The following is an 18,969-nucleotide window of genomic DNA, read 5'->3' as shown; positions in this document are numbered from 1 at the left end:
GCTTGCAATTTCAAAGAAATTGAACTCAGTCCTCAGAGTCATTGATATTTTGCAAAAGTATCAGTATATGCGCCTAAATGCAGGAAGTATACTGATACTTTTTCAGCTTTGTCCGAACAAAATCAATTGATTTTCATTACTTTGAAATCGTAAGATGATTTAGCATCAATCATTAATGACGCGTACAAATTTCAATGACGTCCTACTTCGCCTTAATTTGACCTTAAATATCTTACTATTTTTAATCGTTACTCATGTAAAATAAATTGGCGTGAAAGTATCACAATTGTGTAAATCATTTTTAAAGTGATTGTTTTGAAATTTTTGTTCAGTGGTAAGCGAGAACTTGAAACCACGTGCTGCGGATTAACCGTCCGGCTGTCAATCGATTGATTACTGTTTGAACTAGTTTTGATTTCTCATGTTTCGGGCGTAAAAAATTTATTGCTGTGTGCGTTTGCAACGCAAATATCAAATATGGGAACACCGAAATGCGGTAAAATTTTTAACAAGAAAGGCGAAGTCAAAGATTGATGTTCTTTGCTAGGTTGGCGGTGATACGGATCATGGTTTCTAAGTACCGTTTTGACTCATATTCCGAACACTTAAGGCCAACAGTGATTTCAAATGCATCTGATAGGCATAAATTAGCTAATATTTCAAGCCTAATTTTTCAAATCGGCGTATCTAACATTTGGAAGGATTCGAGAAAAATGCGATGCAATATATTGTAAAGCATTTTAAATCCTGTTTAAAATGTTTTGCATTTTTTCTATTGTTGTGTCTTCTATAAGTTGAAAAAAAGAACACCGTTTCTAACCACTATTAAACAATTCCGATTTGTTTCGAATTAGATTGAAAAACTGGTGAAATTATCGAATAAACCCTTTTGCTTTGTGCTGCTCACATACACCATGATGATTCGTCGATATCATACCTTGCTTGATACATACACCTTGCTTGATGCGTCGGTTTGACAGCTCATTTATCACATGCGTCACGTCATATACACCAGTATTGTTTTGAAGTTGCACATACACCGGTTTGCAAATTCCCATAAAATATAATAAAGTACAAACTGTTTGTTCTATTCGTCAGTTTCTACGTTCAACTACAACGAATATTGAATGTTTCCAATTTCAACTCGACTAACAGGATCACCGGACGGAGCCGTGAGTAACAAAAGTAAATGGAGAACAGTTCTTGTGAAAAATTTGGTGAGAAATTTGTCTAAAACCGAATACTGATGATGTTCCACATCAGTTTGCCGACCCGTCAGCTTACTGCAGCTGTGAAAATCCGAATCTCTCGATTTCCAACATGTTTAGTAATTCGAAAACAGTATGACGTATCTGCTGATTAAAATTTTATGTTTTGATTATGCATATAGGTCGCTTTGCTATGAGCATATGTACGGTGTATGTGCTAGCATGAAAAATGTTGACAGTTGAGTCGCTTTGCAATGGTAGGGTGTATGTAGCCAAATTAAAAACACTGAGTAAAGTGCACATAGGGCAGAATTGAAATTTATTTCAAAAAATAAAAAAAATGTTTTAGGATTACTTTTTTGGACTCAATATGTAGATTATGCGTTTGTCAAGCCCATGCAAAGCAAATCTCGATTTGTTTATTTTTGCAGTTACGTCGGAATGAAGAATTATGCTTGATTTATTTAATATGGTTACGTTGTGTTACCGCATTTGAAGCTCTTTTAGACTGGATTTGCACGTCAAACGCAAACAGCAATAACAAAATCAACCATAGAGTAAGGTGGGGCAAAAGTTCGACCTTAGTGGTATAATCAAAGTGTTCAGGAAACATATTGGCTATAATTTTGCTGAACAAACTTGTGTCAAAATATTTACCCATTTTTAGTTATAACAGTTTCAAAATTGATTGTCTTAAACGAACTTTTGCCCCACCGGTGGCAAAAGTTCTAATCTAGTGTGGGGCAAAAGTTCGCTGGCTAAAACACAAAATATCGATCCTTTTATGACAGGCATACTTTACACCAGCCGTAAACTTAAGTTTGCCGAAAAATACACACTAAATTTTCATCAAAAAATTGCCTAGAACCGGGTTAATTGTAATATACTCAAAAATAGCAGTTTTTCGCAAAACTAAGTGGATATGTAAAATTTTGGTGACAGTTTTCACACGATCAGACGAATTTAACTAAATTTGGAGATAATATGTAGATTTTAGGCGATTTGCATTTTTTTTTTCGTGATTGTATACATGGGTCGAACTTTTGCCCCGCTGGTTCGAACTTTTGCCCCACTATGGACCAAAAATTGTTTTCAAGCATTTATGCAAAAACTAATACACCTCAAAGTAACCTTATGATAGGCCTAGAAACGCCCTTTCATAAAATATTGAAAAAGATTTTTTTTATCTTCAATTGGTTCCATGCAACGAAAGTTTGACCAAAAATTACAATTTTCACGTCGAAAAAAAACAAATAGCCATAACTTATCCAAATCTCAATCGATTTTTATGATATTTGGAGTGAAAGCCTCTTACTTGAATAACATTCGAACCACCATGGCATTTATGAGATTTGTTTTGAATTGAGCTTGAAATCTTAAAAAGAAACTCTTACCCCACTCGAATTTTTGCCCCACTTTACTCTAGTGTTTTATTCCAGCATTAAATTCTGCATGAATAAATTTATTGCTTAAACTATATTTTTGGAAGAAAATTCATTATTGCATAAATGCTATAATTAATTTCCAACAAATTTGTAGCAAAATTTTTCAAAAAACTTTTCACTATTTTTCATACTTTCAAAGCTGATTCCTCCAGAAGGACATCCATTTCTTCCATGCCTATTTCTTATTAGCAATTTGATTCCGGAAAATATTCCCGGATTGACAAAAAAAAAGTTACTTGTTCATTCAAAAGATCAGTTTTTGTCGCAATAGGGTCCCAAAATTGTAAATGAAATCACGTTTTAATGTCATTACATAAAATAACATATTATTGCGATTTTTCCCGCTTAGTTCAAGCATAGGGGTGCAACATAATCTCAAAAACCATAAAAAAATGTTTTTGTACACAAACCAACGAAAAACATCTAAATTTTGAGTAAACTGTTGGAATTTGGGCCAGCCTAATATGCGAGTGCGATGATTATCATCACTACCTTGCGCCGGCCCTGTGAATTGTATGTTGACTGTTGTTTATGTTATGTTTGATTTGTAATAAACCGACCGCCGCGACGAGCAAACGTACTCTGTGTGTTCCGTGTTCTTTCCCGTTCGCGTACCGAAATTCCCCCGGTGGTTTTGTCGGTGCCACTGTGTACCTGGTGGGCATCTCCGTGGTCAAAGCCTTCCCACAGGTTATGGGCCCAGTGTAGTGGAAAAACCGGTGAATTTGCTTCGAAAAGTCGCGGTGTGAAATCGTTTTTGCGAACGATCCTACTGTGTGGTGCCGGTCGGTGGGAGCGAATCGTTCAATTGCGCTCGTTTTGGCTAGTGGTCGAGCTGCTGCTGTGTGGAAAAACAGCTGCGACCGGGACAGTGAAAAAGTGGTTAGTGGAGCCGTTGTCCGTCTGGTAAAGAGCCCAGTACGAGGACGAAAGTGCCGGTAAAGCTGTTGAGTGCCCCATTTTGTCCCGCAAAGCCGAAAAAAAAAAAAGAAGAAAGTGATTGCCATTTTGTGCCATTTGTTGCCGTAGCTGTGGTGGTGTTCGAGAAATCGAACTGTGACTGAGTGTACCGCCGACGTGTGTGTATAGATACGGCGGGTACTTTCGAAAAAGTGTTGTTGGCTGTATCTTCGTGAATACAGTGTGCGCCAACAGAAAAACGAAAAATCGGAAATGGCTGAGAAAAGTTTTATCGCCCGTTTGGATAATAGAAATTATCAAACGTGGAAAGTGAAAATGGAAATGCTACTGATCAGTGTCGATCTGTGGCATACGGTTTCTGAGGTGAAACCCGAACATGTGACTGTGGCGTGGTCGAAAGAAGATCAGAAGGCGAGGGCCTTGATCGTTCTAAATGTGGAAGACAATCAGTTAGCCTTGGTGAAGGACGCGAAATCAGCTGTCGAAGTGTGGGATAAGCTGAAGAAGTACCACGAAAAGGCTACGGTGACGTCGCGAGTGTCGCTTCTTAAGAAGCTTTGTAGTTTCAACTACGAAGAAGGTGCGGATATGGAGAAGCACCTGTTCGTGATCGAAGAGTTGTTCGATCGGCTGTCGTGTGCGGGGCAGAAGCTCGAGAGTTCGCTGCAAGTGGCGATGGTGTACAGGAGCCTGCCGGAATCGTACAACGGGTTGGTGACGGCTTTGGAAAGCCGGCCAGATGACGACCAGACTCTGGAATTTGTGAAGCAGCGGCTGATGGACGAGTACCACCGACGGATGGAGAAGCGAGAGGTATCCGGTGAGCGCAGTGACCATGCGCTGAAAGCGTTTAACGAAGGCAGAAGAAGAAAACAACAGAGAGTTTGTTATTACTGCCGGAAACCTGGCCACTTCCGGAGGGATTGCCCAGAGCTACGTGAAAGGGAAGAAAAAGTGCCGGAAGTGAAGAAAGCGGTGAAGAAAAATCCCGGAATCTGTTTTGGTGTTGGCGGACAGCGGAAGCGGAACAGCTGGTACGTGGACAGTGGCTGTTCGAGCCACATGACCAGCGACAGGAAGTTCTTCGATAAGATCGACGAAAGTGTGAAGGTCGAAGTGAACTTGGCGGATGGCTCGGTGCTGAGATCCGCAGGAGTTGGAGAAGGCTTCCTGAAGTGCGTCGACGAAGAAGGAAAAATGAATGAAATCTCAGTGAAAGACGTGCTGTATGTTCCGGAGCTGGACTGTGGATTGCTTTCAGTCCGGAAGCTGGCACAAAAGGGACTAAAAGTGAACTTCGTGAAGTCCAGGTGCCAGATTATAAGTCGTAGCGGAGAAGTGCAAGCTGTAGCGGAACTATGTGGAGAGCTGTTTGCTCTGAAGACTGCAGAAGTGAGGAAGAGCGGCAACCGCCGGAAAAATGCAGCTGGGCATCCCATTGTGGAGGAGTGCCACCAACAAGAAGAATTTTATGACTGTTTTGACGAGGGAAACCGATGCTAAGTGTGACATCGTGTATCGACTGTAAACTCTTTGTGAACTTTGTGACTTTGTGGTTGTCAAACTTGACGAAGCAGGAGGGCGTTGTGTGCAGGAGGAGTAAGACTCGTAGGTTGAGAACCTGAGATGGTTGAGTTGCCCAATGAGGACTTTATTTGGACTTAGTGATACCAAGTAGTGATGAACACATCGAGGAGGAGTGTTGGAATTTGGGCCAGCCTAATATGCGAGTGCGATGATTATCATCACTACCTTGCGCCGGCCCTGTGAATTGTATGTTGACTGTTGTTTATGTTATGTTTGATTTGTAATAAACCGACCGCCGCGACGAGCAAACGTACTCTGTGTGTTCCGTGTTCTTTCCCGTTCGCGTACCGAAATTCCCCCGGTGGTTTTGTCGGTGCCACTGTGTACCTGGTGGGCATCTCCGTGGTCAAAGCCTTCCCACATAAACATGTGTTTCTGGCCTAAACTTAAGCGTTTGATACTTAAATTGGGACAGGACTGTAGGACCCTATTCCTCCAAAAAATCATTAATTCTGTCAAATTCAATACTGGGATATTTTGCTGAAGGTTATATTAGAAATTCTTCTGTGAATTTCTTTAAATAGTTTTCTAAAAAATACCCCAATTTCTTCCGCGAAGTTCATCAAAAGTGTTTAAGAAATATTTCTAAAATACTTCACAAATTGCGTCAGAAACACGAATTCCAAGAATTTTTGGAAAGATTTATTAAGATACTAACATTGTATTGGACTTCCTTACAACACTGCTTTAAAAAAACGTTTACCAATTATTGGCAGAATCCATATTCTTGGTTTGAATTTTTGTGCGGTACGAGGGCGACTCTGGTGGACCTTCTTGAGAAATTTGTTTAATTTGTAAATTTATTAGAGAGGTTTTAACTATCCAGTAATTTACCTCTAAAATGAAAATTATAACTTATTTTTCATTATACCATTGCACAATGGTCCAAATCGACAATTTAGCAGGGAAAAGGTGTTTTCTCTGCTCTCGTCGATTTTAGACGTTCGATGTCTTCAGAGAAGTTATTTGCAATTGAGTTTTGCATCTTCTAAGAAAAAAGTTGAATAGGGTGGCCCGTATTTAAGTTTGAATTTTGACTCAAACGTTTTTGATTGATGAAATTTGAGGCTGCAAACTTTTAGAAAATGTTATTTTGAACAACTTTGTCGAAAACACTAGTTTTTTGTTTCACATTTCTCCATAAAGTTCCATATGAAAAAGTTGTAGATCTAGCTGAAACCTACAACTTTGCTGAAGGCAGCACGCCGTTTACTTTAAAATCTTATAAGTTACAGTCGAATTTCGAGTTTTTTTTTTTTTAATTCATTTTTGAAATGAATTTTCTCAATTCATAAAAATTACGTTCTCATAGTTTTTGCAGCAAAAGTGTCCTATTGTATGGCTTTTCGAATGCCACTCAAAGAAAAATTTTATCGAACCAACTCCATGAGTCATGGGCATCTAAAAATATCATACTTTTTCACTAAAATTTGCTTATAGTTTCAAAATTACAAGAATTACAAACATGCGATGTTCAGCAAAAATGTTTATCATTACTTTCACGTAAAACGCAATACATTCACGTAAAACGGAAAATAAAAAAGTTAGACAAAAATAACTGATTTTTCGGGTCCACCCTAACTTAAAACTTCCATAATCAATTTGATTAGCTCAAATGATGAGAATAAAGTCGAGTCTAGTACACGACACTGAAGGCGTATTTGGACCTCAACTGTAAGTGAGGTCCAAATACGCGCATCTGTCAAAGGATACAAACTCTAGTGTAATTAAATGGTATAGTACTAAATTCGATTTTTTCATCAAATGATGAGTTAAATCAAAAGTGTCTTCGAAAAAGTTGCTCAAAATAACATTTTCTAAAAGTTTGCAGAAAAGCGCAGGCAAAAAATTCCTTCAAAAGAAGTTTGAGTCAAAATTTAAACTTAAATAATTTTCAATAACACCAAACAAGGTGTATTAGCTACAATCAACTTTGTGGAAGACCATTTTCGTCTAATGTTTCATTTTAAAGCTCAAAATGCATCTTTCCGCGTAAAACTGATTCCTGGACCACTGTGCATTGCGGATCATATCAGTCAATATTCCATTTGTTTTAACACCAATCATTTTTTTTTATTATAAAAGACGAAGAAAGTAGAACAAGATTTTTTTGTAGTAAATCCTACAAGGACTACTTACGCTTTTCTGTGAGGTACAATGTTAACAAGTTTTAGAAATTTTACTGTTTAATTCTTGAATTTTACGACAGGAATATATTTTATTATTTAACCCGTATAGGCCTGAGTGAAAGCAAACATTCTAAAACCCTTACCGCTCAGTGAATTCTTAATGGATTCAAATGATTTTTTGTCAGTATACTGGCACACATATCTAGTTTCTAGAAGTTGACAAAGGAACGCTGAAATATTCATGTGGCCGGAGCTATTCCGGTGGATCACTGGGTCAGGTCGGGTGGGAAGGGTACTGTGCTTTTGTGTCCCTGGAGGTAGGTTAATTTCCCGTCACAGATAATTTCCGGAATCGAATATGATGTGGCCACTACATAATGGAATTTTAAGAAAATTGCATCAGTGTAAACCTTTTGAGAAACGATTGAATTGGATAACTATGAGTTTTGCATTTGATTCATCCCCCATATGACCATTTTCGGGTCCCGGGACGCCGCAAACTTACGATAAAGTAGACAATTTGTATCTGAATATCTGTTCCAAGCTTCTGGGAACGCATTTTAGTGCACAATTATGATTGATTTCTACTTTTCGAGAATTGAAACGGTTTAGTATCCAACAAATCTATAGCCAGTTCTTCAGGGCATTACGTCCGAATAGCCACATCCGGTATATTTTAAACGATGCAAAACTCTTCATTTATAATGTTGAATATCAGATCTTAATGATTTATGCAAATTAAGATGATTGTCATTGCAAATAAATAAAGTTAACTTGGCATGTCCCAAAAAATAGCCCTTTTTTACCAGACTTAACCCAGTGACCCACCGGAATAACTCCGGTCACAGGAATATTTCCGAGTTCCTTCGGCTACTTCTAGAAACTAGAAATGTGGGCCAGTGAACTGACAAAAAATCATTTGAATCCGTTTCTAATTCGCTAAGCGGTGAGGGTTTCAGTATTTTTGCTTTCACTCTGGCCTATACGGGTTAAGCTGCAATTATTAATATTTAGATATTCCTGGAGTTGTTTTTGAATAACAAATAGACATTGGATATTTTTTTAAATGTTAATCGTGGAAGAATCCTGAGATTATCATTCGCAAAAAAAATTAAGTAATTTCAAGAACCTAAAAGAATACTTGGATTTTTTTTTTTTTTTTTTTTTTTGAGAAGTTAAGTATGAACGGCAATTTCTTAGTAAATCTGGTGAAAAATTTGAAAAGAACCGTTAGTGCGGTTCAAAGAAAAAAAAATCTCTGAGAAATACTTAGATGAATCTCCGGTAAATGTTGCGGAAAAATCTTAGGAAAACAATAATATAGTTCTCTAAGAAATCCCTCAACAAATTACTCGGGAAGTCTTTGAGTATTTTCGCGGAAGAGTTTTTGAAAGAACATTTGAACGGATTCCGCTAGGAACTTTATAGGAATGTTAGAATTTTCAAGCATGGTGAGATTTTGCTCCTTAATTTTAGAGAAATCTAAATGGATAACTAACCATGAAAAACACAGATAGATCTGCGGAGAACTTCTCTGAGAAATCATGCATATTTTGTTCCCAATTGAATTCTTTTTAATTGCTAAGGTACCCCGGGGCAAGTGAGAATCCGGGGTAAGTGGGGCATTTCGTCATAGCTCAACTAGGAAAAGTTTTTCATGGGGGTATTCTTCTAGAAAGTTGAAGATACAATGACAAGGAATGTATTTAGTACTAAACATATTGTTATTTTTATTACCATGTGGTTCATGTAACAGTTGTCAGTTCAGCGCCATTTTCAACTTGCATGATAAATTGTGATACGTTTCACGTCTTGCATTGACTCGCAAAAAATAAATGTGTTTTAAATCGAATTTCCATCAGTATAATTTTAAGTATTATTACAAGCTGCTAACGATAAACCAGTATTTTGTTTTCATTTCATATGAAATTTTCGCTGGTCTATCTTACCCCGTAATATATCTGTACCTGGGGTAAGTGGGACCTATCAAAACAAAAACCAGAATCAAAACTTTTCGTACACGTTTCATACATTTTCGTAGAGAGTAGCACTAAAACATTCAAACAAATGATTTTTATAAAAAAAAATCAACCTCAAATTACGTAATTGCATAAGAGGGAGAAGAAAAGTGTTATTATTCTTTATTTTTAAATTATTTTTTTATTTTTGAAATAAGACTTCAAAATTGAACAAACAAACAGCTGAAATTTGAAATGCATCATGATAACGATTACTTTTCTATTTTATTTGAATTTTATTTGTTATTTCTACCAAATTAAGTAGTGATGTAAAACAATTCCATCCCATAAGGTGGTTTTCTGCCATGTATATAAATAATATCAAAACATATTTATAATTTCGTCAATTATTGATTGTTTGTGTGCTACATTTTAATTAACAATTTATAAATGATATATTTTGAACATGTTTAATTCGTCTTTACGCTTTTATTGAGGAATTTTCAGCTAATATTAAATGTGAGGTAACATACTATTAAATAAAGGGTTTCTTCCTAAAACGTAACGTATTTTATGGTTGATCCCTTATGTACATCAAATATGTACTTAAAATTAAAAATCTATGACTTATCAATCCTACTATTGTAATGCTTGGCTTACTGGTGTAGATTAACGCATGAAACTGGATTTGTCCCACTTGCCCCGTTTAGCGAGGCAACTGCGTCCAATGGCTCATTCTAAAACTTTCTTCCAAGGTTTTCACAATTTCGAAATTATTCGATTAGTTTCATGCACACACCAGCAAATATGTTGCCAAAACGTGATTGTGTTGTTGGATTTGAAAATTATTGACATTTGAAAATGTTATTGAACAATTTGTTTGAACTATCGTTTTTTTCGTTCCCACTTGCCCCGCGGTACCTTATTAAAATTCTTGTGGAATTTTGCGCGGAATCCTTGCAGTAAAAACTGGAAGATTCAAACTTTTTTTTTTGCTGTGAGACTGGAAAATTTTTGCTGCAATTTTTCGAAACAATGCTGTAGAGAAACTTTAGGAAGAAATTCAAAAGCGAAATTGGAAAAACTGCTGGCGAACTCTCTGAAGAATTCGTGAAATGAATCCTTGCTTGGTGATCTTGAAGACATTTTTGGTGGGACTCATTGAATTGGTTGTACTATTTTTTGGAGAAATCCTCAGTAATTCATGAAGAGGACCTAACAGGAGAAATCATTAAAAGAATTTCTTATTCATTCTAAGGCGGAAGTCTTCAAGAGATATTTTAAGCAAGTTCTAAGCAAGTTCGAGAAATTTTCTGATGAGATCAGAAAGTCTGGGTTTGATTTTCCATGGGAATCCCAGGACGAGCTCAGTAAAATCTGGTAAAGAGTTCTTGGAGAAAACACTGAAAAGTATGAATTCATGAAAAATTTCCCTAGGAATTCTCAGAGCACATAGTTGAATAGCTGAAAAGTTCAGAGAAGAATCACAAAGGACATTCCTTGTGAGTTTTTATTTATTTGCTAGAATTCTTGAAGGATTTTTGACTGAATTACAGAAAGAATGAATGTTTTCCGTAGCGAAAATTGAATTTTACAAATATTACTGATGTGCCGCGAAATGAGACAAAATAACAAATAAATAAAATCAAGCCAAATCTTTTAAAACTACGAAATCTGTGAAAATCGTGATTATTGCGACCGAAATTACTTCAGTCAAACAAGTATTTGCTAGGCCCCCTCCAGAAAAAAATGCTAGCTACGCCAAAGATTACAGTTCATGGATGTTTCTTCAAAAATAACTCAACAGTTATTATGTCATTGATGATATATTTAATTATAATTGATATTATAGTTATGTCCTCACCTGCCAACATTAATTTACATTAGGAAGTTCTTCGACGCAATGAAACACAAGATAACTTACCTGGCTTATTCTTTTGAGTTCACGTTTCACTGATAGCACTTCGGCCTAAGCAAGTCTAAGATTCATCATCCGTTATCGTTTCCTGTTTAACTGTTTCTTCCAAAGGAACATTAGAAACATGGATGTTGAATGTACATCAAATCTGACTCACCTGCTCTGTGTTTCGCATTTCTTTGAGGCTGTTTCCTACCCGCTTCGTAGCTGTTATTTCCCTGAAAAGAATTCTCGCCGTCAGATTCAGAAGAACTAGCCGACTTTTCACCATGTTCATTATTCATGTGCTTCCAAAGTTGAGCGCTGGAAGTAAGAAAAAAAACATTGAAATGTCCACGGTGGAACAACTTATGTTTGCTTTTACCGCATGGAAAACGATTTGTTGCAGATGTCACATTTGTGTTCCACATTTTTATGAGCAATTCGCATATGAGAATCTCTATGGGCGGACGTTTGAAACATTTTATCACATTTTGGACAAGCGACAGTTCTTTCACCGGAGGATTTCTTCTTGCTGACATGAAAGATCAGGTGCTTGTGTAAATGTTTCCAAGATGGAAATATTTTAGGACATTCAGGACACTCGAAGTCCTTAGTAGCTGTTGAATTCTGCTTGTGAACTTGCATGTGCATATTTTTCTGTTGTCTGAAAGAATAAGATCATAATAATGTTCATTTCGAAGTCGAGAATTGTTGCACCATACTTGTAGGCAAAACATTTTCCGCAAACGGAGCACTTGAACCTTTTCGGCTTGTGAACATTTCTTTTGTGACGATATAGAAGTACTCTGGTTTCAAAAGATTTGTGACACACATCGCATTGGAAAGACTGTTCAGTAGGAAGTTCTGAGCAGTTTTCTTCGCTCTTGGTCGAGATGTCTTGAGAGTTTTCATTTTCACTCAACTCAGCTGATCTATCCGTCTTAGCATCTTCTTCGTTTGAGTTCGTAGATGAGTTCATTTTCTGCATCAGTTCTTTCAGAGCCTGAAAGTCTTCCTTGGTGTGACCACGTAATATATGTTTCTGCATATGCTTTTCTAACACTTCGCTGTAATTGTAAGGCTTGAATTAACCAGTTTGACAAATATTGAGCAAGTCGGTGAACCATACTTCGTCGACAATTTAAAACCACACATTTCACATTGATAGTTTTTCGGTCCATGGATAACTCTTTTGTGATTCAAAAAAGTAAATTTGGCCGCGTACGTGGTTTGGCATATGTCACATTTGAATGGTCTAGGGACGTTTTTTTTATCTTCCGGCGGTTTTATCCGCTGACGTTCGACAACTGATTTATGCGTTACGAGATGGTTCCTCAGTGTACTTCTGTAAAGGATAAAATATGTCTAGCGTTTCGATAGATAATTCATAAGACTACTTACAAGTTACGACAGGGCCTACCACATACATGACATGTGCAGTTGTTGGATGGATCATGGCTTTTTTTATGGTTCAATAAGGTCCATTTGTTTGCAAGTACCTTATTACATACATCACATTTTACTTTAACTAATTGCTCAGAATATTTTGCTAAAAGACGTTTATTCTTTAACAAGCTGGTTCCTTCGTAGCTCTTTTCGTTGGCACTGCTATCGGCATGGACAGAACCGGTTGTACCATCCTCGTCTTCGCTCATTTGATCATTTGGTTGCACCGAATCGGTTTCGTGACTTTGTACGTTTGCGTGCAACGATTGCTCGTTTTGCTGCCTATGTATTTTTTCGAGATTTCTTAAATGCTTTTTTGTGTACTCGTGCCTGATCATTTCACACCTGCAAATGTTTTTTTAATTAGGTACCATGTACATAGATACGTTCTAAATGGCATAACTTACCGTGAAGGAAATTTTTTATTACAAATGTCACACTTATGCCTTTTTGGTCCATGAACTTTTGATTTATGATGTACCAGTACCCGCCTGAATTGAAAAGTTTTAGGACACAAGTCGCACTGAAATGGTCGTTCCTCACTAGCCGCTTTTCCAACTTTAGTGGGAATGTCACTAGTTGTCGAGATGAGTTGGGATTCTTCTATCGCAATATTGGTTCCAATTTCGATGGATTTGATAACGGAAGATGCATGGCTCGTCAGTTTCGATATGTTTGAATGAACTTTTTCGCATGTATCACTCTGATACACTTGTTCGTCGTCAGTATTCTTTTGTTGATCCATGGCAGAGCTAAAAGAATAATTTTTGGACATACCGGATGTCTCAGGAGACGTTGGTGACTCGTTCACGTTGTGTGTTGTCATGTGCTTCGTTAACTGATACGGCCGATTGAATGTTTGACCACATATTGAACACATGAATCCTTCATCATTTTCTTCCCTTGTCATGAGTTTCTCGACACTATCGAAACGATCAGAATCTGAGCGAATTGGTTGCTTTAAGTTTCCAGTCGCTGTTGTTTTATTCGCCTGAACCTCCAAAACTCTTTTCCAATGCCGCAATGACTGACAATGTCTCGCCAATTTGCTCCTACAGTGAGAAAGGTAACAGAGTTATTGAAGTTTGAACATATTCGCATAATGCTTACCGTGAGCTTAAAACTTTGTCGCAAATCTGGCACTTACTACCTGTCTCACTATGATCCTCTTCAGCTCCAGATGTATTTGAAGCTTGTGTTTCGTCTTCATCTATTCGCGGCTCAATTTTAACATCTTCCACAACGATGCTGTCTTCCATTAATCCCGGATCATTTTCCATTTCATTGTCCTGAAATACTGCAGGATTTCCATCCAGATCATCATCATCATCATCCAGATATGACTTTTCTTGCGATGAAGAAGCTTTTGGAGTTACTGAATCATTCGAAAATTCAGATTCAGTTCGAACCGTTCGCCGCAATACTTCTTGCACTTCCAGACATCCTATCCGGAAATTATTAAACTCGGTCAACCGTAATCGACAGATGGCGCAGATGCTTCGACTCATGCCATCGTCGTTCGATATCTAAACAGTTACGTTCAATGAAAGAAAGATTAGTCAGTATCATTTGTGAGTTTACTCATTACCTTGATTGCGAGAAATTCGCTTATCCAATGGTGAAGATTCTCGTCCCTGAATACATCATCAAAGGCTTCTTCACTCATGCACAGTCGGCATATGCGATCACGCTCCTCGTACCATTCGGGCTCTTTTTTGATTGCTATTGAAGCCATTTTCATCGTATTTAAAATGCTTTGACAAAACAAATTAAAACAAAATTACTTAAACAAATTTTTGAACTCTAAACATTATTTACATTCGACGTGTTTGTTTTGATTTTCGAGATTTTTATCACTAAATTGTCACAGAAAATTAAAATTAGTCAAAATCGGGTAATAAAAGCCATCCAGACTATCAAACATCGAACAACTTTTGCACTGTAAAATGAAATTAGTCTATCAGTTGTTAATCACTCTATTCAATGGACTGATGCACGAGTTCACTTGTTGACGTTTGAGCGGTGCCGTGTTATTTATGTGACCATGGAAACGAGTGAATTCGGCACCGCTTAAACGTCAAATTCGTGAATACGTGCATTGGTCCATTGAGTCCTAAAGCCCTGAGACGAGACTCGCGAAGACGGTCTTCTTTTTCTGTGATTGCTGAGTTTTTTTCTTATTCCACTTTGTGTTTATACCAATTATGCGCAAGCCGTTCAAACCCTCACATGAAGCTTTCAGCAAAAAATGATTGAGTTTGCATCACATCGAATCATAAATAGCCGTTTGAGTGAAATTTCATGCCAGCAAACGTAGCAGACATTAGAAATAATTAATCTTCTGCTTAGATTTATCAGCAACTGCTCCGCCGATTGAGATTTTTAATAACAGTTTACTTTGAACACAATACTTTTCACTTTTTCAGCCATAAAAACGGTGGGCTGCATTTGACGTTTCGTGAGAGGGGAATCTGGGCTGCATATGACGTTGATATTTTTCCTCTTCGCGAGTCTCTTTCAGCTAAAGCCCTGTCTCAATTTCAGTACCAAACGCCTAAGTTTAGGCCAGAAACACATACTTACTCAATTTTTGAACGTTTTTCTTTGATTTAGTTACAAAACACAATTGTTTCCGGTTTTTTAGATTTTGTCACACTCAAATTCTGAGTGTATTGTGTTTTCCTTGTCCCTTCCGAATGTCATATAAGAACAACACCAGTGTTAAAAAGTTGAACCTCTGTGTCGTTTTTGTCGACTAAGTGAACGTTTGAAAGTTTTGAAAGTTATTTTTTTATCTAGCGTGAGCCCTAGATATACATAGGGGCGGTCCATTAATTACGTAAGAAAATTTTTGGGGTTTTTCAACCCCCCCTTCCCCCATGGTAAGATTTTTTGTATGAAAATTAAAAATAAATTGTATGGCGGGTAAGAAATCTCAGACCCCCCCCCCTCCCCCCACAAACCCTTACGTAATTACAGTGGGGATTCGCTCGTTGGAGCTCCGCTACATGGAATGACTCGATGGTTGGATGTTCGCTGGTTGGAAAATATTCCAACTAAAAAGCACTCGAATGTCAAGACTACACTGAGAACAGCGTTGCGGTTGAAAATACTATATCATAGGGTTAAATTAAATACACAACGCCACTTGATTTGTGCAGACTAAATTCGCATTTATTTAGAATATTTTGTGCATTCAATTTTACCATGGCACCATTTGTATAGCAAAAATTACTATATCATGGTTAAAAACTTGCAGCAGACCAGAATCGAACCGAGGATCTGGCGATTGTCAAGGGCGAACGCTAGCCGCTCGGCTATCGACGCGGTTGGATTGAGAGGGAACAAAACGCAAATAAAAAGCGTTCATGATAGCTCAATCGTGGTTGGAATAGTAAATTTAAAAACACGTTCATGGTTCTCATTACTGCAACGCTTGTTTCAGTGTAGATGTCAAACTGACTTTGACGTCTGAGCATCGTCGCATTGAAGTCTCCATATATATATCAAGCATAATTCTTCAATCCGACGTATCTGCAAAAATAAACAAATCGAGATTTGCTTTGCACGGGCTTGACAAACGCGTAGTCTACATATTGAGCCTACAAAAGTATTCCTGAAACCATTTTTCGCTTTTTTGAAATAAATTTCCATTCTGCCCTATGTGCACTTTACTTAGTGTTTTAATTTGGCTACATACACCCTACGTTTCTAGAGCGACTCAACTGTCAACATTTTTCATTCTAGCACATACACCAAGGGGCAAGACAGATTCAACATGAGTGAATCTTTTCACCAGAGTTACTCAGAATTCATCAAATTCGCTCAGGTTACAGATTTGTCTAGGTAATCCCAAGATAAAAGATGGTGGGAAGTTCTAAACGGGTATTCCTCAGAAGACACGTGAGTTACTCAGGATTGCTCAGAATGCTTCAGTTTGTCTCAGACATAATCAGACCAAATCAAATTCTGTCACTCTTCAAATTGACCATGGTTGTGTATGTTTAATTTCGATCAACGTTAAGTTGATCTATTTTGTACTATTTAATTGGCCATTACATGTAAGCTAAAAGTTTACGTTGTAATTATATATGAATTGATCACAAACAGTTGATGTAGCCGAACCGCCAGCATTTTTTCGGCAGGACAATGCGTATGCTGCGTCGAAGAAAATCACAGTCTGAGAAGAGTATCATAAACCATAAACCATCCTAATGATAATGAACTATCTTTCATCGCGTGCCTTCTCCGTTATGAGTTCCATGATGATAATAAAAGTACATGAAAACTATTTCAATTTACATTTTATTCTCGGTATGAATACGGTATATTCAAATACAGACTCGTCATAGAAACTGAATTAAGTCTCCGACAGGAAGTAGTTCCTGCTTCTAGCCCGGATTGTGAACGGCCCCATTTGCCTTCGAACAGACATTTTTCTTCCCGGCACTGAAGATTCATCTCATTTGCAGTTTTGTCCTTCATGACGATCGGTCTTGTGTCTTTCTCGGGCGAATATTGTCCTTGCTGGATTTAATCTTCAGGCTTGTCACCGCGTAGGCGTAGATGCGGCAGGATAACCGTTTGATAGTTGCAAATAGCATGTTTTTCACACTGAATCCATTGCTATATGCGGCTAAGAAAATTTTCCTAGAAAAAAAATAATCATAATAAATTATTGAAATTTAAAATCATATAAATATGGATTTACTTACTTTACAATCAGTTATTACTTCAAAACTTTTCATCTTCATTATTTATCGCTGTTTCGATACGTCAGACTGAGTTTGGGTTGTTATTCTTTTTTTTTTTATTTGAACTGCTTTGCCAAAATCAAGATGATTCAAGGGTGGGAATTTCGAATCTCAAATTCCTCAGAGTTGCTCAGAGTTACTCTGAACTGCTCCAGATTCACTCTGCTTTGAACACTGTCTTGCCCCTTGACATACACCGTACATATGCTCATAGTAAAGCGACCTATATGCAAAATCAAAACGGGTATTCCTCAGAAGACACGTGAGTTACTCAGGATTGCTCAGAATGCTTCAGTTTGTCTCAGACATAATCAGACCAAATCAAATTCTGTCACTCTTCAAATTGACCATGGTTGTGTATGTTTAATTTCGATCAACGTTAAGTTGATCTATTTTGTACTATTTAATTGGCCATTACATGTAAGCTAAAAGTTTACGTTGTAATTATATATGAATTGATCACAAACAGTTGATGTAGCCGAACCGCCAGCATTTTTTCGGCAGGACAATGCGTATGCTGCGTCGAAGAAAATCACAGTCTGAGAAGAGTATCATAAACCATAAACCATCCTAATGATAATGAACTATCTTTCATCGCGTGCCTTCTCCGTTATGAGTTCCATGATGATAATAAAAGTACATGAAAACTATTTCAATTTACATTTTATTCTCGGTATGAATACGGTATATTCAAATACAGACTCGTCATAGAAACTGAATTAAGTCTCCGACAGGAAGTAGTTCCTGCTTCTAGCCCGGATTGTGAACGGCCCCATTTGCCTTCGAACAGACATTTTTCTTCCCGGCACTGAAGATTCATCTCATTTGCAGTTTTGTCCTTCATGACGATCGGTCTTGTGTCTTTCTCGGGCGAATATTGTCCTTGCTGGATTTAATCTTCAGGCTTGTCACCGCGTAGGCGTAGATGCGGCAGGATAACCGTTTGATAGTTGCAAATAGCATGTTTTTCACACTGAATCCATTGCTATATGCGGCTAAGAAAATTTTCCTAGAAAAAAAAATAATCATAATAAATTATTGAAATTTAAAATCATATAAATATGGATTTACTTACTTTACAATCAGTTATTACTTCAAAACTTTTCATCTTCATTATTTATCGCTGTTTCGATACGTCAGACTGAGTTTGGGTTGTTATTCTTTTTTTTTTATTTGAACTGCTTTGCCAAAATCAAGATGATTCAAGGGTGGGAATTTCGAATCTCAAATTCCTCAGAGTTGCTCAGAGTTACTCTGAACTGCTCCAGATTCACTCTGCTTTGAACACTGTCTTGCCCCTTGACATACACCGTACATATGCTCATAGTAAAGCGACCTATATGCAAAATCAATACATAAAATTTTAATCAGCAGATACGTCATACTGTTTGGGAATCACTAAACATGTTGGAAATCGAGAAATTAGGATTTCCACAGCTGCAGCTAGCTGACGCGTCGGCAAACTGATGTGGAACACCATCAATATTCGGTTCTAGACAACATTTCTTACCAAATTTCTCACAAGAACTGTTCTCCATCTACTTTTCTTATTCACGGCTCCGTCAGGAGCACCTGATTAAGATGAAACTGGAAACATTCGGAAACCAATATTCGTTGTAGT

General features: G+C 37.4%; 1 protein-coding gene and 1 long non-coding RNA gene across 3 annotated transcripts; both read right to left on the bottom strand.

Moving 5' to 3' along the window:
* Nucleotides 1–11,058: 11,058 nt before the first annotated feature.
* On the bottom strand, nt 11,059–14,444 carry LOC5569878 (zinc finger protein 62 homolog). Its single transcript, XM_021847763.1, has 10 exons — nt 14,183–14,444; nt 13,705–14,120; nt 13,002–13,646; nt 12,550–12,939; nt 12,278–12,493; nt 11,871–12,215; nt 11,531–11,812; nt 11,324–11,469; nt 11,173–11,262; nt 11,059–11,112 (listed from the first exon to the last, which is right to left on the bottom strand). The coding sequence occupies exons 1-9, from the start codon at nt 14,333–14,335 to the stop codon at nt 11,228–11,230; spliced, it is 2,628 nt and encodes an 875-aa protein (XP_021703455.1). The 5' UTR covers nt 14,336–14,444; the 3' UTR covers nt 11,059–11,112; nt 11,173–11,227.
* A 2,193-nt stretch (nt 14,445–16,637) lies between these two features.
* On the bottom strand, nt 16,638–18,949 carry LOC110677092. Of its 2 annotated transcripts, XR_002500937.1 has the most exons (4): nt 18,859–18,949; nt 18,424–18,684; nt 17,310–18,357; nt 16,638–17,244 (listed from the first exon to the last, which is right to left on the bottom strand). It is a non-coding gene; the product is annotated as an uncharacterized LOC110677092 (long non-coding RNA). The 2 variants fall into 2 exon arrangements; XR_002500936.1 differs by lacking the exon at nt 18,859–18,949 and having other exon boundaries at nt 18,424–18,852.
* Nucleotides 18,950–18,969: the final 20 nt, after the last annotated feature.

The sequence above is a fragment of the Aedes aegypti genome, chromosome 2 (assembly GCF_002204515.2).
Source record: "Aedes aegypti strain LVP_AGWG chromosome 2, AaegL5.0 Primary Assembly, whole genome shotgun sequence".
Classification (NCBI taxonomy): domain Eukaryota; kingdom Metazoa; phylum Arthropoda; class Insecta; order Diptera; family Culicidae; genus Aedes; species Aedes aegypti.
The sequence above is the reverse complement of the archived record's forward strand: the minus strand, read 5'-3'. Positions and strand labels throughout refer to the sequence as shown.

What these genes read in the sequence shown, in the direction of transcription:
- LOC5569878 (XM_021847763.1), bottom strand. Translation starts at nt 14,335, where the DNA reads ATGAAAATGGCTTCAATAGCAATCAAAAAAGAGCCCGAATGGTACGAG. An exon ending in GACAAAGTTTTAAGCTCACG is followed by an intron (nt 13,647 to 13,704) that starts GTAAGCATTATG and finishes TTCTCACTGTAG; the next exon opens with GAGCAAATTGGCGAGACATT. An exon ending in GGAAAATGTTTTGCCTACAA is followed by an intron (nt 11,813 to 11,870) that starts GTATGGTGCAAC and finishes TTATTCTTTCAG; the next exon opens with ACAACAGAAAAATATGCACA.